Source organism: Dermacentor andersoni, chromosome 10 (genome assembly GCF_023375885.2).
Source record: "Dermacentor andersoni chromosome 10, qqDerAnde1_hic_scaffold, whole genome shotgun sequence".
Lineage (NCBI taxonomy): Eukaryota > Metazoa > Arthropoda > Arachnida > Ixodida > Ixodidae > Dermacentor > Dermacentor andersoni.
In genome coordinates, this window is record NC_092823.1 from 119,148,184 (window position 1) to 119,166,544 (window position 18,361).

Consider the following 18,361-nt stretch of genomic DNA (forward strand, 5'->3'; position numbering starts at 1 on the left):
TCATCAGCCTGGTTACGCCTACTGCAGGGCAAAGGCCTCTCCCATACTTCTTCAACTACCTCGGTCATGTACTAATCGTGGCCATGTTGTTCCTGCAAACTTCCTAATCTCATCCACCCACTTAACTTTCTGCCGCCCCCAGCTAGGATTCCCTTACCTTGGAATCCAGTCAGTTACCCTTAATGACCATCGGTTATCTTCCCTCATGTCCTGCCAATGCCCATTTCTTTTTATTTCAACTAAGATGTCATTAACTCGCGTTTCTTCCCTCACCCAATCTGCTCTTTTCTTTCCCTTAACGTTACACCCATCATTCTTCTTTGCATAGCTCGTTGCGTCGTCCTCAGTTTAAGTAGAACCCTTTTCGTAAGCCTCCAGGTTTCTGCCCCCTACGTGAGTGTATATATATTACAAGCAAGTGCTGGCATGATGAGCCACATCGGAGCCAGCTGTGGAAGACGACGACGGTCGCACGAGCAGCGGCGCGAGGCGAGGCTGGCAGGAAACAGGGCCTGCTGGCGTGGACAGCGAGACCACGCGGTTCCCGTCTCCCCTCCCCTCTCTCTCTCTCTCTCTCTCTCTCTCTCTCTATATATATATATATATATATATATATATATATATATATATATTGGTCTGTTTTGGACCACCGTTACAGTTCGCTCCACGAAGAGGCAGGACTGCAAGAGACAGCTCCTCAACAAATATTTTAAAAAGTGGCGAAGGCGGTTTTAATCACGAATACGGAACCGCAACGAGGTGCAACGTATTGCTTACGCATTTTTCACGCAGGCATCGCTAAATTGCCACTGAACTTTCCTTGCTTGATCTCTGCTTGAGAAGTTAACATGTAAAGATACAGGGTCCAAGGTGAACATAACATCTCTGTGGTACATGGCCATTGCCACTAAAAGCTGCCTATTAGACTTTGTGGCTGTGAAATCGGTAATTGAAGTACATCACCCACAGTGCGCCAGTAAAGTTGTCTAGACGCTTTCATCGGGCGAGGAGGAAAGGGCACGTCGAGCCTTTCATCCTTTCTGGCTTGTGCGAGCCGGGGCCGCGCTGCTTCAACGTGTTGGCAGTCGCGTGGTGCAGAACAATTTGCAGGCGTTTTAGCTCGTTCTCCGCGAAATTTACGTGACGTCAGTTCATGCAAGGGCGTTGGGGAACCACTGCGTAGCCTTTCGATGCAGCGGTAACTAGAGCATGCGAAATTTTCTGTATGGCGCATAAACAAGCGACGTGCACTATCAGCCACGGTGTGTGTACATGCGTGTTGTGAACTATTTTGGCTGTATCGGTTTTCGCTCGACGAAGAGGAGCGGGATCTGTGAATCGTCAATGTGAATTGGCAAATCTTCGCACTATCTGATCGCTTGGCGTGGGAACTCTATAAAGGGGCATGCTCGTGTGCGTCACACGGAATGCAACCCCGAAACATCAAAGCGCCCATCATTGTAAAATATTTGCGTAAACCACCGGACTTGTTTTGGCGCATTTCAAGCCTAGTGGGCGGGAATAAATTGTGCTCTCTCTACGCTAGTCTCCTGCGAGGCCGGCGGTGTTACTCAACACTGCCATCCCTGTGGTTGGTAAAACGGCACCATACATATAAGCTTTGTGTTTTCGCATTACCTTCTTGCACTGTGAAGCAGTAAAATCCGAAGGGGATTGCACAAAAAGAATCCAGCAGCTATGTGTGAGGACACAATTTCTGTAAGAAGGAACAGTGCATCGTAAAAAAAAAACCGGACGAACACGAGAAAAAGAAAAAGGGGGAGGGTTTCTTATTGTTTTTGTTTCGCGACAAGGAAAAATAAAAAAGATGAAAATGTGCTAACGCCACAACCAGATCTCGCATCAGGAGACAGAACAATGGAAACAGCGCTCCTGTCTGTAGTCTTATCTGGTTCGTTCAACAGCGCTCATTTCTTCGTCGAAGTTTAGCATGAGGCATAGCGCTTAACATTTAAGCGTTCCTATACGTTTAAGGTTTGCCATACAGTCCACAATCCGGTTGACCTGAAATATAAAGATTTATGCATAGGCTATAGCAGTTAAAACCGCTGTGCGACAGTGTACGGAACAGTTCTACAGTTAAAACGACAACGTTCGGCTTTCAGCCGTCCCACACGACGCAAATGACAACACCGGCTTACGCTTGTGTAGTGAGTGAACACTAAAAAAGCACATAGAAGTACGCAAGCACGGCAGTTACTATACCTCCCACGCACACTTACTATCTTTTTTTACTAGTTGATGATTAATGGGCTTTCATGGCGCGATGGCCAGTTCTGGCCAAAAAGCGCCAAACTACTTAATTAGCAAGATACGTCATCCATGCAAGTGGTTGGAGGTTTAGTAACTATACTGTGTCGACTTGGTCGTTGTCTATTCTGCCATACGTGACAATATTATCTAAAATAGAGATAAGCGATAGTTCATTCATTACATCAGACTAACAGTTATGCGCTACGTCGTCGCGCACGTACGTGCAGACAGTATGCTGTAGAGATGTCAGTAGATTGATTACTTATCTCAACGCACAGGGGCCCACCAGTACTAGCCGTCTTTCCTCAAGGTACGGGCAAGAACACTTGTGCTTTCGCTGCTGTTTCGCAAGTTTGCTACCGTTGTTAACCGTTCCTTTACGAGTTGCTCTGAACTCTGGAGTTTTACGTGCTCAATACAAGATGTGATTATGAGGCATGTCCTAGTGGAGAAATCTGGATTAATATTGACCACCCGGGGTTCTTTAACATGCACCAAATGCACGGTACGCTGCCGCTTTTGCATTTCGTGCCCATCGAAATGCGGCTTCCGCGGCGCAGATTTTATCCCGCACCCTAGAGCCCAGCAGCGCCAACGCCGAAGCTACTAGACCTACAAGGCGGGTCGTTACCTTTTCATGAGTCTCATTAGTAAAGGTTACTTTTTATAGTAAAGTTACTGCCGCTACCGTTACTACCTGCATTTACCAACTAAGTATAGTCAATATTTTGACAAACAATTAATCCCTTAAAGTAACTACGAGACTTTTTCTAAAAGTCAATGATAAAATTTCACGTCTCCAAACAAAACGGAGCCTATGAAAGATGTCGAAGTGAAAACGATTAGTTTTGACCAGTTGGTGGTCTTTCTCAAAATGTACCCCCGGAATATCTCCACTCTTGCGTCACACCGCTCTCGGATCTGTCTCACTCCTACGACACGCCCTCCTCCCCCTTTCCAAGCTTTCTCAGCAGCCATGCACTGAGCGTAACAACGCCATTGCCAACGATGATGGGCCTTCATACAAGGAACATCGCATCGCCAACACTGCATTCTGACCCCTTTTATTCAGTAAATAAATAAGAGTTCTGGCATTTGCAAACGAAGTTTTCTTTCCTTTTTTTAGGCACAGCAGGGGGACACCTCCGGTGGGCTGCAACGTGCACTTCGACACGCCCTTGATAAAAGCTCAGAGCGCCACGCTGAAAGGCTGCAGAATCTGACGCTGAACCTGCGCTCATATCTGAGAGTTTAAGCGTACTGCTACTGCTCTATCCTTACTGCCATACCATCTCCGCCACCTGTGAGAACGCGCGACAATAGCCAATTCACAACGGATGTGCTTTCGCAGTACGGCTTAAGCACTTGCAAAATTATTTGCTTAGTTTCCGAGACGGTATTGCTAACGGTAGAGCGGTACAGCAAATGCTTCAGCATTTGAGGTATACCGCTCTGCTATAAAACGCTCTACCGCTAATTTTAGGGCGGTATACCGCTCTACATTTAGAGAGAGCGGTAAACCTCGGCAATGGCTCGCGGTAGTTTGCACGCGGCGGCTAATACGCGCTGCGCATGTAGCTATTGTGGCTTAGCTATTAAGCATGCAAGCTCTGCCGCTTTGCTATGGAAGGCACGCGCAGCTAACCGTGGAGCGGTATACCACCCTACCGTTAGCCCTAGCATCTCGGCAAAGAAGCACGTAAATCTGCACGCACATGGTAATCCGCGATGCTCATGCACCTGCTGTGGCTTAGCTATTGTTCACGCAGTAAAACTGACAGGTGGCGAACATGGTATTGTAGTAACGGCAGAATTGCAGCGATTAAAAAAAAAACTATGTTGACGCGATGTGATGCGGTTGCGGTGTTTACACCGCGGGTTCAGTGAAGAAGCAGATCAGCATTTAAGATTGGGTGCGCTGTTTTGCGCAGTTGTTAAGGGTCTCGAGCACGGCGGTCAAGATCTTGCGCTCCAGCAATCTCAGTTGAGACGCCATCTTGAGCCGGGCATTAGATCCTTTGTCGTTGATGATGTTCTGGTACTCCTGCAAACATACAAAGGAGAATTAAATGGCGTGTCCAGAATGTCACTGCATACACCCGTGTGAACTTTGCCAATCATTTGGTTTATTTCGAATTCACAATCACTGACTTAGGTATAGCATTTCTACATGTGCTTCGTTCTTGCCTGCGAGTGAGGTTCTTTTAAGGCGTTTTTTCTCATTCGTCACTTTGCGGTAGGTAGCTAGATAGGAAGGTTCCTGTCTCGCGTCGCTTTAATAAATAATGTGTGACCGACAGTAGACTCGTACCTCTGCCGTCGAGCACAGCAACCCTGTTCTCTACCCTTCAAACAATGATCGCTTTTTTTTTTCACGGTATCTATAACGAATATAAAAAACACATGCGCAAGCCATTTATATAACGGCCAAAACATTCATAGCCGCATACGTAATTCAACGGTTCCAAAAGCCAGCCAACCAGATCTTGAAACGCTTGGCCCGTGCGCTGCATTGCGACTTTTTCGTCTTCTGTCATTGTGATAGGTCGCGCTCCGGGGCACCGCGCTTGCCTGCACAATCTCCGAGACCAGCCCACTTTCCTGGGTACTTTCCTCGTATCGCGCCACGCAGAAATTGTGCTACGTTGTGCCGACTTCACGATTACCAAGGTTAATCGCGCTTTAACATTTCTTCGCCGGTGTACAAATGTCATCGTCGTTTTACACAAATCACATGGCACAGGCACAGGTACGCACGATTGTACAACGCATAGTCGCTGACGATATCGCCATCTGTGTTTCTTTCGTTTACGCTCGGACGCTACCAATCTAGAAGCCAACAATTTCCACGTCGTAAGCTCAGGCTGAACGGTCGGCGTAGAAATCATGATGTTGCCGCCACGCTATCGTCGTCAACGAGGTCATTGTCACCCCACTGTCGTAAAAGAAATGTACGCTCGCCGCCCATACATACAACTACAGAATTTACAAAAAAAGAAAACACGTCGGGCCACCTGACATTGCTCTGCGGAACCCCAAACAATGCTAGGCAGCCAGGTACCTGCAAAATGTTTCGTATAACATCGATTCCTACAGTGTTTAGGATGTGCACAAGTGTTTTCGTTGCGCTTTTCACATAGTGAGTATTCGAATTCACTGATAATGTGCGCTGTCATTTGACGCTCACTTAGCCAAGATATATGGTGATTTCTGACATACGTAGAGTACGCCGGGCTATTCTTAATGTATGCTATGCTTAATACAGGGCAGCGCAAGGTGGTACCAGCGACCCGTGGCAGTCGATAGCCACGACAGAGAGATAAAGAGAAAAAAATAATTACTTCTTGTTATGCTGGGTCCTCATAATCATACGATATACAGTTAAAGGTGATTGTGAAGATGCGGGGGCGGAAATGCACGGTGTTGCAAAATGTACAGAACGCGGCAAACAGGGCGAGGTGAGAGCACCGTCTGAGTGTCGGAAAGATATGCTGAAAAACCACGGAGATTGATATCTGACACTCACAGCGGTAAAGGGACGTCCCCACAGCGGTGGCCGATCGTAGAATGTATTTATGGAACAGATATATAGACAACAATGGTCCCATTAATAACTTCCGTAGCAGCATGCATTTACCTTCTTTAATTTTCTAAACGACATTGCTGTTTTTTTTTTTTCTTTGCAATTCGACGACAGTAACTCGCTTCAATGACGTTCATCCCGCGAAATATTTCTCGTCCATTGTGTCTTACGGCTTATTATTCAAGAACAAGAAGAAAAAGTAAATAACGTTTGCTCTGACTTGGAAGGCTCAGATTTCCTAGCAAACCAGCTGTTAACGCTCACTGTGGGAGAGGTTCTCGCAAATTCTGGCTTGTTAAGGCATTCCACGCATTCGCGGACAACTGCTGACGTTGCACTCGCCGGCTCGTTAGTTGAAGCTACGTGACAGGAAAACATCGATTCTGCAAGTCAGAAACATCAGTGTCCTCCTACGGAAGCGACACAAAACACGTCCACGCTCCCAAACCAAGGCGCTTCTTTTCAACAGTTTAAATAAAGAAATAATATCAATAATAAAGCGCGCCAAACCAGGCCGCTCCCAACGACCGGTTTGTGAATAAAGTTTTCTGAAATCCCTAAGGGCGCGCTGCCACTTGAATGAAAATAAGAATCGGCTTGAGAACAACTTTGAAGGAATCTTTAACCTCGCAACCAGTTGGCCAATGTGATTGGTTTTGTAGAGCCAACAAAGCTATGCTGTGTGCGGCCGTGTCTGATTGCATTCTGATTGCTTATTCCAAATTCTAAAGAGCCGAGTAAGCGAGGGTGGACCTCTTGAGGGCGCAACACGATTTTCTTCTTTTTGTTTCTTTCTCCTCTAACTATGTACCCAAAACACAAAACTCACAGCATCTATAATGCTCAGCCCACGTGTTCTTCATTGTCCGCCTCAGTCGACGCCTCGTAACTAGCATAAGGCATGTACGCTCTGCTTTACCATGGCATGCTACTAGAACCGAAATTTCCATTGCCAAACCCAGCATGACGAAAGGGGTGGCGTTGAAATCACCGTGGCTTACCTAGGAGCGCTCCGATTAGATTCTAGGGCAGTCGGGCCAGTTAGCATGACGTCATGGATAGGAGTGCACATGCCTTGTGCTATATAGGAGGCGTTGCCTGAGTACCAGTGAGAAGAGCTTACACCGAGTAGTTTATGGCGCATGGGAAGAAAGCAGCTCTCGTTCTTTTTTTTCTACTTTTTCAACGCGATGCAGTAAAGCAGCACCCGAGCCGACCGCAATATCGATGCTCTTCGATCCATTTCTTAGCTCGTGGGATATTCCTCGTCCGTTCGAAGTTCGAACTCCTTCAACCTTAGCGTAACGTATAGTGTAGTGGCCTCAACAAGCTTGTGAACGTTGCTAACTTTATATATGCCTGCCCCCTCCGAGGCAGAATCCCTCTGAATAGCGTTAAAAAACACATCAGAGAGATAACTACATAATTTGTCATATGTGATTGCTGTATGCGTAGTAAAAAAAAAAAAAAAATGTGCAGAATCCCGGCACTGCGGGAATCTGTTACGAGAATCATTTTGCAGGTACTTGCCTATCCATTATTGTTTGGGATTTCTCAAAACGATACCAGGTGGACCAACGTGTTATTGTTAACTGAGTAGTTGTGCGCGTGTGTGTGGCACTATGACCACCACGCTGTAGACAAAAGTGCAAAGGCAACGGAATGATTTTTACGCTGGCTGTTCGAGTCCAGCCTACGACGCGGTAATTGTGAAGTTCTACACGATGGATAAGCATAAGCGAGACACGCGCGGATTGTGACGTCATTAGCAACTACGTGTTACACAATCATATACGTACATATCGCTACTTTACGTAGAGTACGTTAAAACGGCGACGGCATTTGTACTTAGACGAATAAACGTTAAAGCTTAACTGGACGGAATTCTAAGGAACGTTTACTTCCGTTAACTCAGATTTCTCTGTTCAATTACTTGCAAAACGCAGAAAAGCTCTCACCAGACACTCGCTAAACGGGTTTACACGAAATTTGTTGTATTTAAGAAATAAAAGTTAATTTTGTCAACTGCTGCAAACGAAATATTGCGTTAGACATTTCGGGGGTTCAAGACAGCTTTTCCAAAATTGGTACGTTGAGATAATATAAGCGCGATGTTTACAAATGCATAGTTGTGATCGAAGTAACATGGTTCTGATCGAAGTAACATGGTTCTGTAAGAAGTAACATCACCATATTGCGAACTGCCTCTGTTAGAATATCCGAAGGCTATAAATGTGAAATGCGAGTTTGCAGATTGCGTGAAATTGTTGCAAGGCTTACGGCGGTTTTCTGCAAAAGTGGGAAAACATAATTTTTGTGGCGTATATTACCCATTAGTGCCTAATATATTAATTTTCTTCCTCTTTGTATCTAACAATCGGTGCAGTTTCACAGAACTGTGATATGGCTTTTTTTTACTACTAAACTACAAAGTGGCAAGCTTCAGAGTTCTGCATTTTCTTTAATTTGAAATTTTCAACGTTAATTAAAAAAAAAAATGCTGGCCTACAGAAAAAGAATTCGCTCGCTACGGTTGGCACATTTCAGGTTATTCTGTTAAATACAAGAAACCTAAGAAATTCCCTTCAACGAATGAGCAGTCAAGCGATTTTTTTCGCACGTACTTAAACAGAAGCCTCTAAGGAAGATGATCTTTCAAGGAGCATACTATATTTTTAAAATATTTCAGCAGTATAAGATTATGCTTTTGCAATATCAAAAACGGATAAAGAAGAAAAAAAACGCCCTCTTAGTGTGAAAGGAGGCTTACCATGAAAAGTGCGGCGCGTTGAAGGACCCGTCCCAGCTCCCCGTGATATAACACATTTTCACAGCGGCTGCTCAAGCCTACGTAATTCCTTATCGGTAAAGATGAACTAAAGTGGCGTTCTATAAGAGCCAAAGAATGAGCTTGAGCTAGCTGCCAGAACTTCTATTGCGACACAACGGCCCAAACACGAGGAGATGTTTTGAAATCCGTGACGTCACGCTGACACGCCGGCGGTGGGGTTTCGGCGCAAAATTAAAACAAACAAAAATAAAGAGAATCGAAGTTTACCCCACGTTTTCTCTTCTATTAATCAACCTATCACCACGAAATTAACGAAAATGGAGTTCTTAAACAATATTTTAATACTCTAAGTGTTTCTCTTTCCTCTTCCTTTATATAACCTTAAGTAACCTAACTACTTGACTCCACTTGGGTGACCATGAGCATTCAACTCACCTGGTCGCTCTTTGGGAACGCCCTGAGCAGGAGCTGGATGCGGACAATCAGGAAGTTGAGCGCTTGCTGAGCGTTGTCGTCGGTCGCCCTCATAATGTGTTCGTCAGTGAACGTCGCCACTTGAGAGGCTGCGATCGAAGGAGCCAGTGCCGCAGAAGTGACTGTCTATGACTCAATCAATTCAGTAATGTTCTTTTACTATTTGTTCAGATTACTTAGCAGGACAAACAAACTATAACAACCTACAAAAACTGATGCAGGTGCACTGGCACTCACAAACAGCTAAACTCCTTGATTTAGTAAGGCGGGCAATCCGCACTGGAGTTCGCGAAATACAGGATCACTAGAGACGCGGCAGACACCAGCAGCGCTGCTAGCGACATCTCATGGTCATTTGTTACACCACACACACAAAAAAAAGCCATGCGTTAGATGACGTTCTCCCGCAGATGCAAAACAACAGAAACGGGACAAAATGTTGATTACGTTGCTTCCCTCACCTTTACGCAACAAGTTTGGCAGCAAATTGGAGGTCATTGTCATAATAGTTTCCATGCGTTTTCCTTAAACTTAAAATCACGAGATGGCACCACCAGTGCCGCTGCTTGCGTCTACGTTATCAGCATGGCAGCATTCAGTGAAGCGCAATATGCATACGGACAGGCTAAAACTATATCCTAATGATTCGCCTATTTCTTCACAAAGCTTACACAGTCAGTAGCGTAGGCATTGAAGCAACCAGAACATCACGCACATATGTTGTTGCTTCAATGCATATTAATTGAAAAACCTTACATTGAAATCTCCATTGAGAGCAGCGATCACTTACAGATGACCTTGGTACCTCAGCACAAAACAGAATTTCTTCGGACTGCTTGCAGGTACGAAGTATAGTGTCATTGGCAAAAGTGTGAGGATGATGCGCAGACAATGCAATAACGTTTTAGAAGTATAGTACATCCATATTTGCTGGTGGAGATCTCTATCCCTTAGTGAAAACCGCAGGGAAAAGATCAGAACGAAATCGTGAAAGACGTCACGAGGTGAAATTGAGATAGCCTAATTGATAGTTTAGAAGAGACAAATTAACATATAGTTAGCGGAGATGAGTTAAAGGAGATGACATTAGAGATCATAAATCATCATCAGTACCTCCGGCATAACGGAAATGCTAAATGTTCACGGAGAGGCTAAAATTATCTGGAGAGTTTTAGTCTGTAAGCTAAATTATTGCCCTTTGCAGGATACCACGTTACGAGTTACGTAAACGTGAGCAGCGAGGATGGTGGCACCTTTTGAAGCAAAGCTTAAATCGCAGACGAAAAATAGCTATTATTGCAATGACCACGTCCTCGATGGCGGGTATAAATTTTTGGCAGGGACGTATTCACTCGTGAAACAGAAAATTTTCATCCAATACGAATAAAGCACGAAGCTACAAAGCAATCGCATGCGGGTTTCTCAGAAACAAAGCTTCGCAGTTAAGTGAAAATTCGTCCTGGGCCGGGAGTCCACCCCTGGACTAATGTCTCTTCTAGGCGGTCGCTCTACCATCTGAGATAACCAGGAGGCAAGCAGATAGCGGCTCGAGGGGCGAATCAATAGACATCCTCGTAGCACAGGGACACTGAATACGGCAAATAAGTCCTGCGGTTACCGGTTTCCTTTGTTCGGGTGGATCACTATTTTTTCCGTTTCATGAACCTTCATCCACCTTGCGGAATTCGGTCGAACTGATTCGCCTTATCCGCAATATTCATCTAACTTAGCCTTTCTTTTTCTCTACGAAACCAATGTAACCTGATAACACGGCCATAGAACTCTCTCGAGAGAAGAGATAAAGATGCAGCTACCAGCTTTGGTGCTGCAGTTGAAGTCTCCAGTAAGTTAGTATTTTGCGAAGGTTATTACGTTTAAGCACAGTCCAAGAACTTTCGAAGCGCTCTAGCGCGCACGGCACTGCCGTAGCTACAGTGCGCTGGGCAGCCCGGAGCAAAACGCTTACCGTCCTTCAGCACGAGGATCCTGAGGAACGTCGAGAGGTCTTCACACACCGGGCGCTCTCGGGCGACGAGTGCGAAGGTTCCGCTTCTGTTAAGACAACACAAATAATAACGAACACGTATTTCTAATATCAAAAAGAACGTAGGTGCACGCACTATTGTCACGAAATATAAAAACTAAGAACAAAGAACATTCTCACATTAGTATCATAAAGCATCTTTCTTTAGAAACTCCGCTTTATCTAATTTAGTTGTAACAGATCGATTATCAGATAAGAAAATCAACGCCGAACTTCAATGCCTTAAATTTCGCGCCCGAACAGCGACGGCACGTCAGTGTGACGTCATATATTTCAAATTATTTTTTCGTATTTATGCCGCTGCGGTGCAGTAAATGTTCTCGAAACTCTGAAACTTCAGCCTCGGGCTAGTTTAGAACACAGTGCAGTCAACTTTCAGATACAAAAACTAGACCTGAGTCGGCGCTGTGAAAATTATTGACGTCACGGCGAGGTAATGCGGGAAAATGAAGCAGGCGTCGCGACCCGTCTTCCGCTCTTGCGTACTTCCTGCAGGCTGCTCAAACTGGGACCCCAGATGGAGCTGATCGAGGCAACCTATTTTCTTGGCTTATCAAGCGTTCTCTCATGGAATGAGTAGGCTTACTTTTCTTGTTATTGTAGAAAAGTAATTTATTATCACAACTTATTAAACGTCTCACTTTCATCGCCCTCATCAGCAGCCGGAGCCTATTAATGTACACTGCAGGACGGCGACCTCTGCCAGCGATCTCCAGTTGCGCCTTTCTTGCACTTGCTGATTCCCCCTTTCTCACGCCCGCAAATTTTGTAATTTCATCACGTCACCTACTTCTCGGCCGTCCATCTCCGCTTTCCTTTCCTTAGTAGACATTTTGTAACCCTAAATAACCACGGCTTATCAGCCCTATGCATTACGTACCTACTCGGACTGCGTATCTTTACCTTAATGTCAATCAAATCATCGGCTGCTATAGTGCTAAGTCTAATCCACATTGCCGTCTTCCGGTCTCTTAATGCTACGCCCAGTATCTTTGATTTAGTCGCTCATTTCGTGGCCCTTAACTTCCTCTCAAGCTTCTACACATGCCAACCTTCCAATTTCTACCCTGTGTGTTCTCTCAGTAGTGCCCCTTTAACACGCTGCATATCCCGCACTTTGCGATTGTCGTTGCCTCTTACGTATTCCAGCGGAGAAGCAGCTGACTTCTCGCAAATCAATGCCGTGCAACTGGAGCTTAGCACGCTCCCATAATTCGAAAACCAGGACTGCTCGCTTTACCAGAATCGCTACGCGGTGAATGACGCGGCTCATGATGATGATCTAGCGGTGTTGTAAGCCCACTTGGCGACAACTTGAAATACGGCGACGAAATACAGACGTCGACATTTTGAGAGTATATACGTACGGAGTGAGGTCATGATCTTCGCAAAGCTTCGCCTTGATGGCGTACAACGGGTCCTGCTTGCTCACACCTAGAACAAACAAAGAAAAAGGAACAAGGAGACAGTTGTCTTGAACGATTAAAGGCTGTTAGCATAGAACGGTGATGAACAGCTTTCCGACTCGAACATGCTCCCCGAAAGCATGACAAGAATAATGCACGCGGTAATTATTACAACCTGGGAGAAATGAAGAAAAGTAGAAGAGGAAAAAGTAATTTCAGCTATTTCTCCACCTTTGATCAATCACTGCGACAGCAGTAGACTTTCACCGCACACAGCAACATATTTTGCTACTGTTGTCGTTGTTGCTGCTGCTGTAGCATCAAATAAAATTGCTTCTTTTCGACGCACCCAACATCTACCAGGAATAGCCTGGTACGGTATCGCCTGTTGTGACACGGGAAACACCTCACAAGCGCCAATATACTTTCGATTCCATGGAGCGCATGAGCCAGTGCAAATCGTTCATCGCCAAACGTGTGCGATAACGTAGTGGCCAGCACGACCAATTACAAATTTGCACATTGCCGCAGGACCAAGAGTTCGAATCCCAATGGGAACTGCATGGTGGGCAAGGCCTTATCTACCTCGCCGCAGGGTGAAGGAAAATATTCGGGAGCAGGCTAGGAAGCTCTAGTATGCAGACTGCGAATCTGTCTACATCGGAAAGACGGGAAAACTACAGAAACCCATTAAAAATTGCCACAAACCATGTCAACGACGTTGGCACTTTGCGTCAAATACCATCTCAAAACACGGGCCACGTCGTAGTAAACTCGGACTATGGGACGAAGTCAGGTCAATATTACCGAAACAAGCGCATCAGCAAGGCTGCGTTTGGAATCATCTGGTGGGCCCTCATTCATAAAGAAAGTTCTTACGGTGGATATTTTTCGTGAGGGCAAATTCCAACCAATCCTCAAGCTGGACTTGTCATAAGCGAAGGCAGCCGTCAATGGCAAAGGTGGCTTACGAAAAAAAAAAAAGCTTTGTGAATTCTGCCCTTGGTTATCCAAACCACAGCAACAGTTACCAAAGCGCACGACAATTTGAGAGCGCCAAATGTCGGTCCTTTGGCTAGATGTAGAAGCGCGCACAAGTGAATCTTTTAACCGGCACACTGTAAACGAAGGTTTCCGCACCAGTCCCGGGTCGTCATTGTGTTCTCTCTACATTTATCAGCCCCTAGCTTACTAGTAATACTTTTTACATCATACAAGGCGTAGCTATGTCGAACCTTCGATAACAACAGAAACATGCTCAAAGTGTGTTCACGAACATCGCTTTCTCAAGATCCATGGACAAGCCCTTTTTTGTGAATGCTCTTCTGGTCCGATGGTTTCTGCACTAATCGTAATTCTTTACAAGCAACGCCCAACACACACACACACACGCACAAACACACACACACACACGCGCACGCACGCACACACGCACACACACACGCACAAACACACACATTCAAATACCCAAAAAATCGAAGCTGTATCCGAGCGACTCCATTCATTAAATAACGTAAACCGGTTGCTTCACGTGGGTGACTGCCCTTAAAATCTCCCAAATATCCACATACGGCAGCACTCCGGCATCAGCTGCTCACAACGGTCACTAAAAATTCAAATTTCAGCCTTGGAACTGTCAAACTTATAACTGTTAACTTTCACAAAGCGGCAAATCATTTAACGGCAACATTTTAGCAATTCAAATTCAATTTTATAGCGTAGAAGGGGTATCTGCATACGTATATCCACCTCCTTTGGTTATGTAACAATTTTTAACTCGTTGATACCGCACAGAATTGTACTTCACACTTGTAGTAAGGCCTAGTTTCTGTACTCCCTCCTCAAGCAGTGGTCATACTACGCAGCCTGGGAGTTCCATTGAACGAACAAAAAGACAAAAATAAAACGCCTCAATAAAAACAGCACAGCCCGCCTACGGAACATTGCGTGGCTGAGAAAGCACGCAAACAGTAGTGGAATAATTCATCGCAATCCTTCACAAAGTTGCGATTTGAGAGGCCGATTTAGAATGCACCGTATAAACGCCTGGAAATCTGAATAGAAGGGGGGGAGGGAGTAGGCTTCAATAGGCTGTGGCAGACTGCAATGAAACCTGCTTTTACTTCATTTCTCTTATATGCCCCTTTTTTCCACAGTTCGGACCGCACTGAAAGTAGTTTCAAATATCAAATTCCCGCCAGAAGGCTTAAACGCCTACGGTGTCGATATCCAGCCGACACCTCAAGCATTTCGCAACAGCGCACTCGGTAAAATCTCAAGCTCTCCGCTGAAACAGATTGCAGACGGAGGGCCCCAGAAGCTGCTGTTCTGCCAGGTGTAATAGGCATAGTAGGCTTGGCTCTTCGGTCCTTCCGTTATTTCCTGTTTTGCAGTTGCTGTTGTTGTTCTTGTGGCTTTCATCCTTGCTTCTCAGCTCCATTACTCTACCCACAGCTACCATTACGTCTGCCACCATCCCTGTTTCTTTATGCCCTCTCATATTTCTTCTAACACGTTGCGCAACTAGGGAGCCAATTTCGCCGGTGTCGGGTTCTCAAGCCTATAGCACAGGCGCTGACCGCACACGACAGGGAGTTTCGATGGACACCCGTCTCCTCGAAACCACTTTGCATGCACACGCTCCACGGGTCAGATTAACTTTCAATTTTTCTGTTCTTCTCTCAGATTGTTTATTATGAAAACAGAAAAGGAGCACGTGACGCAAAAACAAAATAAGAACATAAAAAGAGACGCGAAGCGGTAAAGCCTAATCTCAATCGGCTTTCTGGAAACTTACGAGAACGACCGCTGTCCATAGCTACGTACCGCGTGATCGTTCTTTGCTTTGGTCATTATTCTTCTTTAGATCTTTTTCTTTTGCTTTCGTACCGTAAACGAAAGAGAAAGGAATAGCAAATTGGAGAGCGACAACACGAAGTGAAAACATGGCTGACCTTTCGGGCGCTCGCTGCGACCGACAAGCAACGTTCGTCCTGCCGTGAGGCTTATTGGCGGCGAGGAGTTACGGAGTCGCCATCTATCGGAAGCGCCTCGCTGGCATAGTATGAGGGATCACGTGGCGCGCTCCTCATACGTTTTGCTTTCAGCGCTCATTCAAAACACCATGCGGGAGCTCTCCCGGACCTTTCTGTAAGTACTTTCGAAACGAGAGAAGGTTTTTACTGTCTAAATAATAATCTTGGGCAAACTCAAAGCACAGAATCGTTTACAGACGCTATCTCTTTACCGAATACGTACAGTGAATTAACGCCACTGTGCGCGGTCGCCGCGATGGAGTCTCCCGAACCGGCTTCTTGCGTGAAAGGTAGGTAAACGTTGAGAGCAAACTATGTGAAATATGTTCTTGTAGTGTTTGTATAACTAAATGGAGCGTAATAGAATGAAGCCCCAATGCAGCGATCGCACAAATTCGCAGCGACCGACTGCGCGTCTGCATGCATGTCCGCGCACTGTTTCGCTTTCGCCGCGTGCGCGTTTTCGCACCGTGCCATGAGCTTTAGGCCGCAGAATATGAGCATCTGACAGTATACAAGCAACCATTGTTGCGTGGGCGCTATCAGAGCTGTTCAAAAATAATTTCATTGTAGAGACTTCGACACCTACGGGAACTGTGATGTGCCGCCGCGACGATTCAATGCTTTTTTTTTATTCTTGGGCGTTTCAATATTATTTCTCGAGTTGCGTCGCACTGTATGTTTTTCGGTGTTCTCAGCGTGCAATTTCCCACTGCTTCTTTTTTTGTAATCCAGTGCATTATTTCATAACACAAACATGACCATATGCCATGCTTTTTTTAATGAGCTTCTTACCGCTCCCTTTCCACTCCAGTAACTTGCCAGTATCTCTAGCATCGACAAGTTCATAGACCAAACCGTCATGACATTAGTCGGGCAGCGGACTCGGCAGTGCACGTTTTTCGAACATCGCAGACCCGGCGCCGTAGCAGAAATCTTCCTCGCATCTGTGCTTGCTGCATGCCCGAGTTGTAGCCCATGACTCTTTGCCGGTTTTATGTTTCGCGAGCCAAGCTTACGCAGCTTCTTGTCCTGCGGCTACGTATGAATAAGGCTGACACCGGGCTCCGTTGCGTACGTCCGGCACTGCGGCACCGAGCAGTAGCCTGCCATGTTACGCGCCTTCAAAGGCAGCCACTACCTATTTTAGTGCTTTCAATCGTTGTAAAGGAGACACTCGAAGCGGGAAAATCTCGCCCCTAAATGAGGACCGCAGCGTACGAGGGAACTTAAACTCTCATTTCCAGCTTGCTTCGGCGCTCCAGAAGCAGCCGACGCGGCCGCTATGTCCACGTGATCCCTCATAGCACGTCACGCCGACGGTAGCGCCAGCTTTTCCAGTGGTGGAGCTCGAGGCCAATAGCGCGTCAAAAAGACAAGGACGAAAGTGACACGTGACACACACATAGCGCCTGTGTGTGTCACGTCTCACTTTCGTCCTTGTCTTTTTGACGCGCTATAAGCCTCACGATGTCTTACCAACAAGCCCAAATCACTGCTTTACAGCATTTCGTCCTGTCATCTTTCACGTGTGTTGAAGTGACAACAGCCGAGCTGTGCGCCCCATACTCTCTCAGTTACTGCTGCAAACGCTTACTGAAACGGTACTTCCGATTTTTTTTTACTCTTTGCTGTGCTATTGAGAACTATATGCAGTGTATTGCTAATTTTACGTTGTTTTTTTATATTAAGTTTACATATTACTGCTATGCCGCCGGGTATTCGGACATTTTGCTGAGCAACTGACAGTTTTCATGTGATTAGGCCACTGTGGCTTAGATTATGTCGTCTTGTTTATTTTCATACTTGGGGTAGAATAACGCTTATTACTGTTATTCCTAATTTTACGACGTTCAAGCTTGAGCATCACCAAGAAAATAAAATGAAAATAAACGAGGAATACTTAACGCAATTTTTACGTCGAGAGCTCTTGCACTAACAACTCTACCGTATTATACGACTTTGAGAACACGTAATAAGAGCAATGCAAATTTCTAATGTAACAAAATAAAAGTTACCTTTGTTTTTGTTTAAAGTACTGACCATGGTTTTGCCTAGCCGTGAACATATAATGTCATTATATAATGTAATTTTTCTCGTAATTGCTGGATAGCAATTCAAACGCCTACCGCCTCAAACGTCTAAGTCTAATGCTGCGGTTGTATTGTTGTATCTCTTTTCTTTCTTTCTTGTACTATCTTAATTGCTCGGTAGATATCATATTTTCCCTAATCACATTTTTGTGCACTGTACGAAAACATCGTAACAATGCGCCATATCGAAAACCAAAGGACTGTTCCTGCGAACTTCAAGTAGCAAACGTTAGTGTTTTTTTTTTCTCTCTTTTTTTTTTTCCTTGTCCGTAAACCTAAACGCGTATTGCCGTTTGTGGAGTGCCAAGTTACAGGAGAGGGGCGGGGTGACGAGAACGCTGATAGCGACAGCTTGTGTCGCGGAGTTTAATCAAGGAGCACACAAAGCTGACACTGCAGCGTCCTGATATATACTAAACTGCCTGTGCAAGGCGTTAGTAGACATAATCGTCAACGAGCTGTTCTTTTTTTTTTTCTTTTGTAATAAGATACCTTTGACGACAACAATACCGCGGCACGCAAACGTTTTAAACGAATTTTAGCTGGACAAAGCCTCACATGATGTCGCAGCCAGCTTCGACACTGCCGTCCACGGTTTCGGTATACCAGGGCCCGCTTGCACAAAACTCTTTAGTCCGGTCTTATTCTGATATTCAGGCTC

General features: G+C 45.4%; 1 protein-coding gene across 1 annotated transcript in view; it reads right to left on the bottom strand.

The window, feature by feature from the left end:
* Window positions 1–3,322: 3,322 nt before the first annotated feature.
* Setd3 (SET domain containing 3) overlaps window positions 3,323–18,361 on the bottom strand; it is a 93,214-nt gene continuing 78,175 nt past the window's right edge. The window contains exons 12-15 of the mRNA XM_050192318.2: window positions 12,534–12,600; window positions 11,089–11,174; window positions 9,084–9,211; window positions 3,323–4,318 (exon numbers count right to left, since the gene is read on the bottom strand). Coding sequence (XP_050048275.1) covers window positions 4,178–4,318; window positions 9,084–9,211; window positions 11,089–11,174; window positions 12,534–12,600 — 422 coding nt within the window. The 3' untranslated portion in view covers window positions 3,323–4,177. The remainder of the gene's footprint in view (window positions 4,319–9,083; window positions 9,212–11,088; window positions 11,175–12,533; window positions 12,601–18,361) is intronic.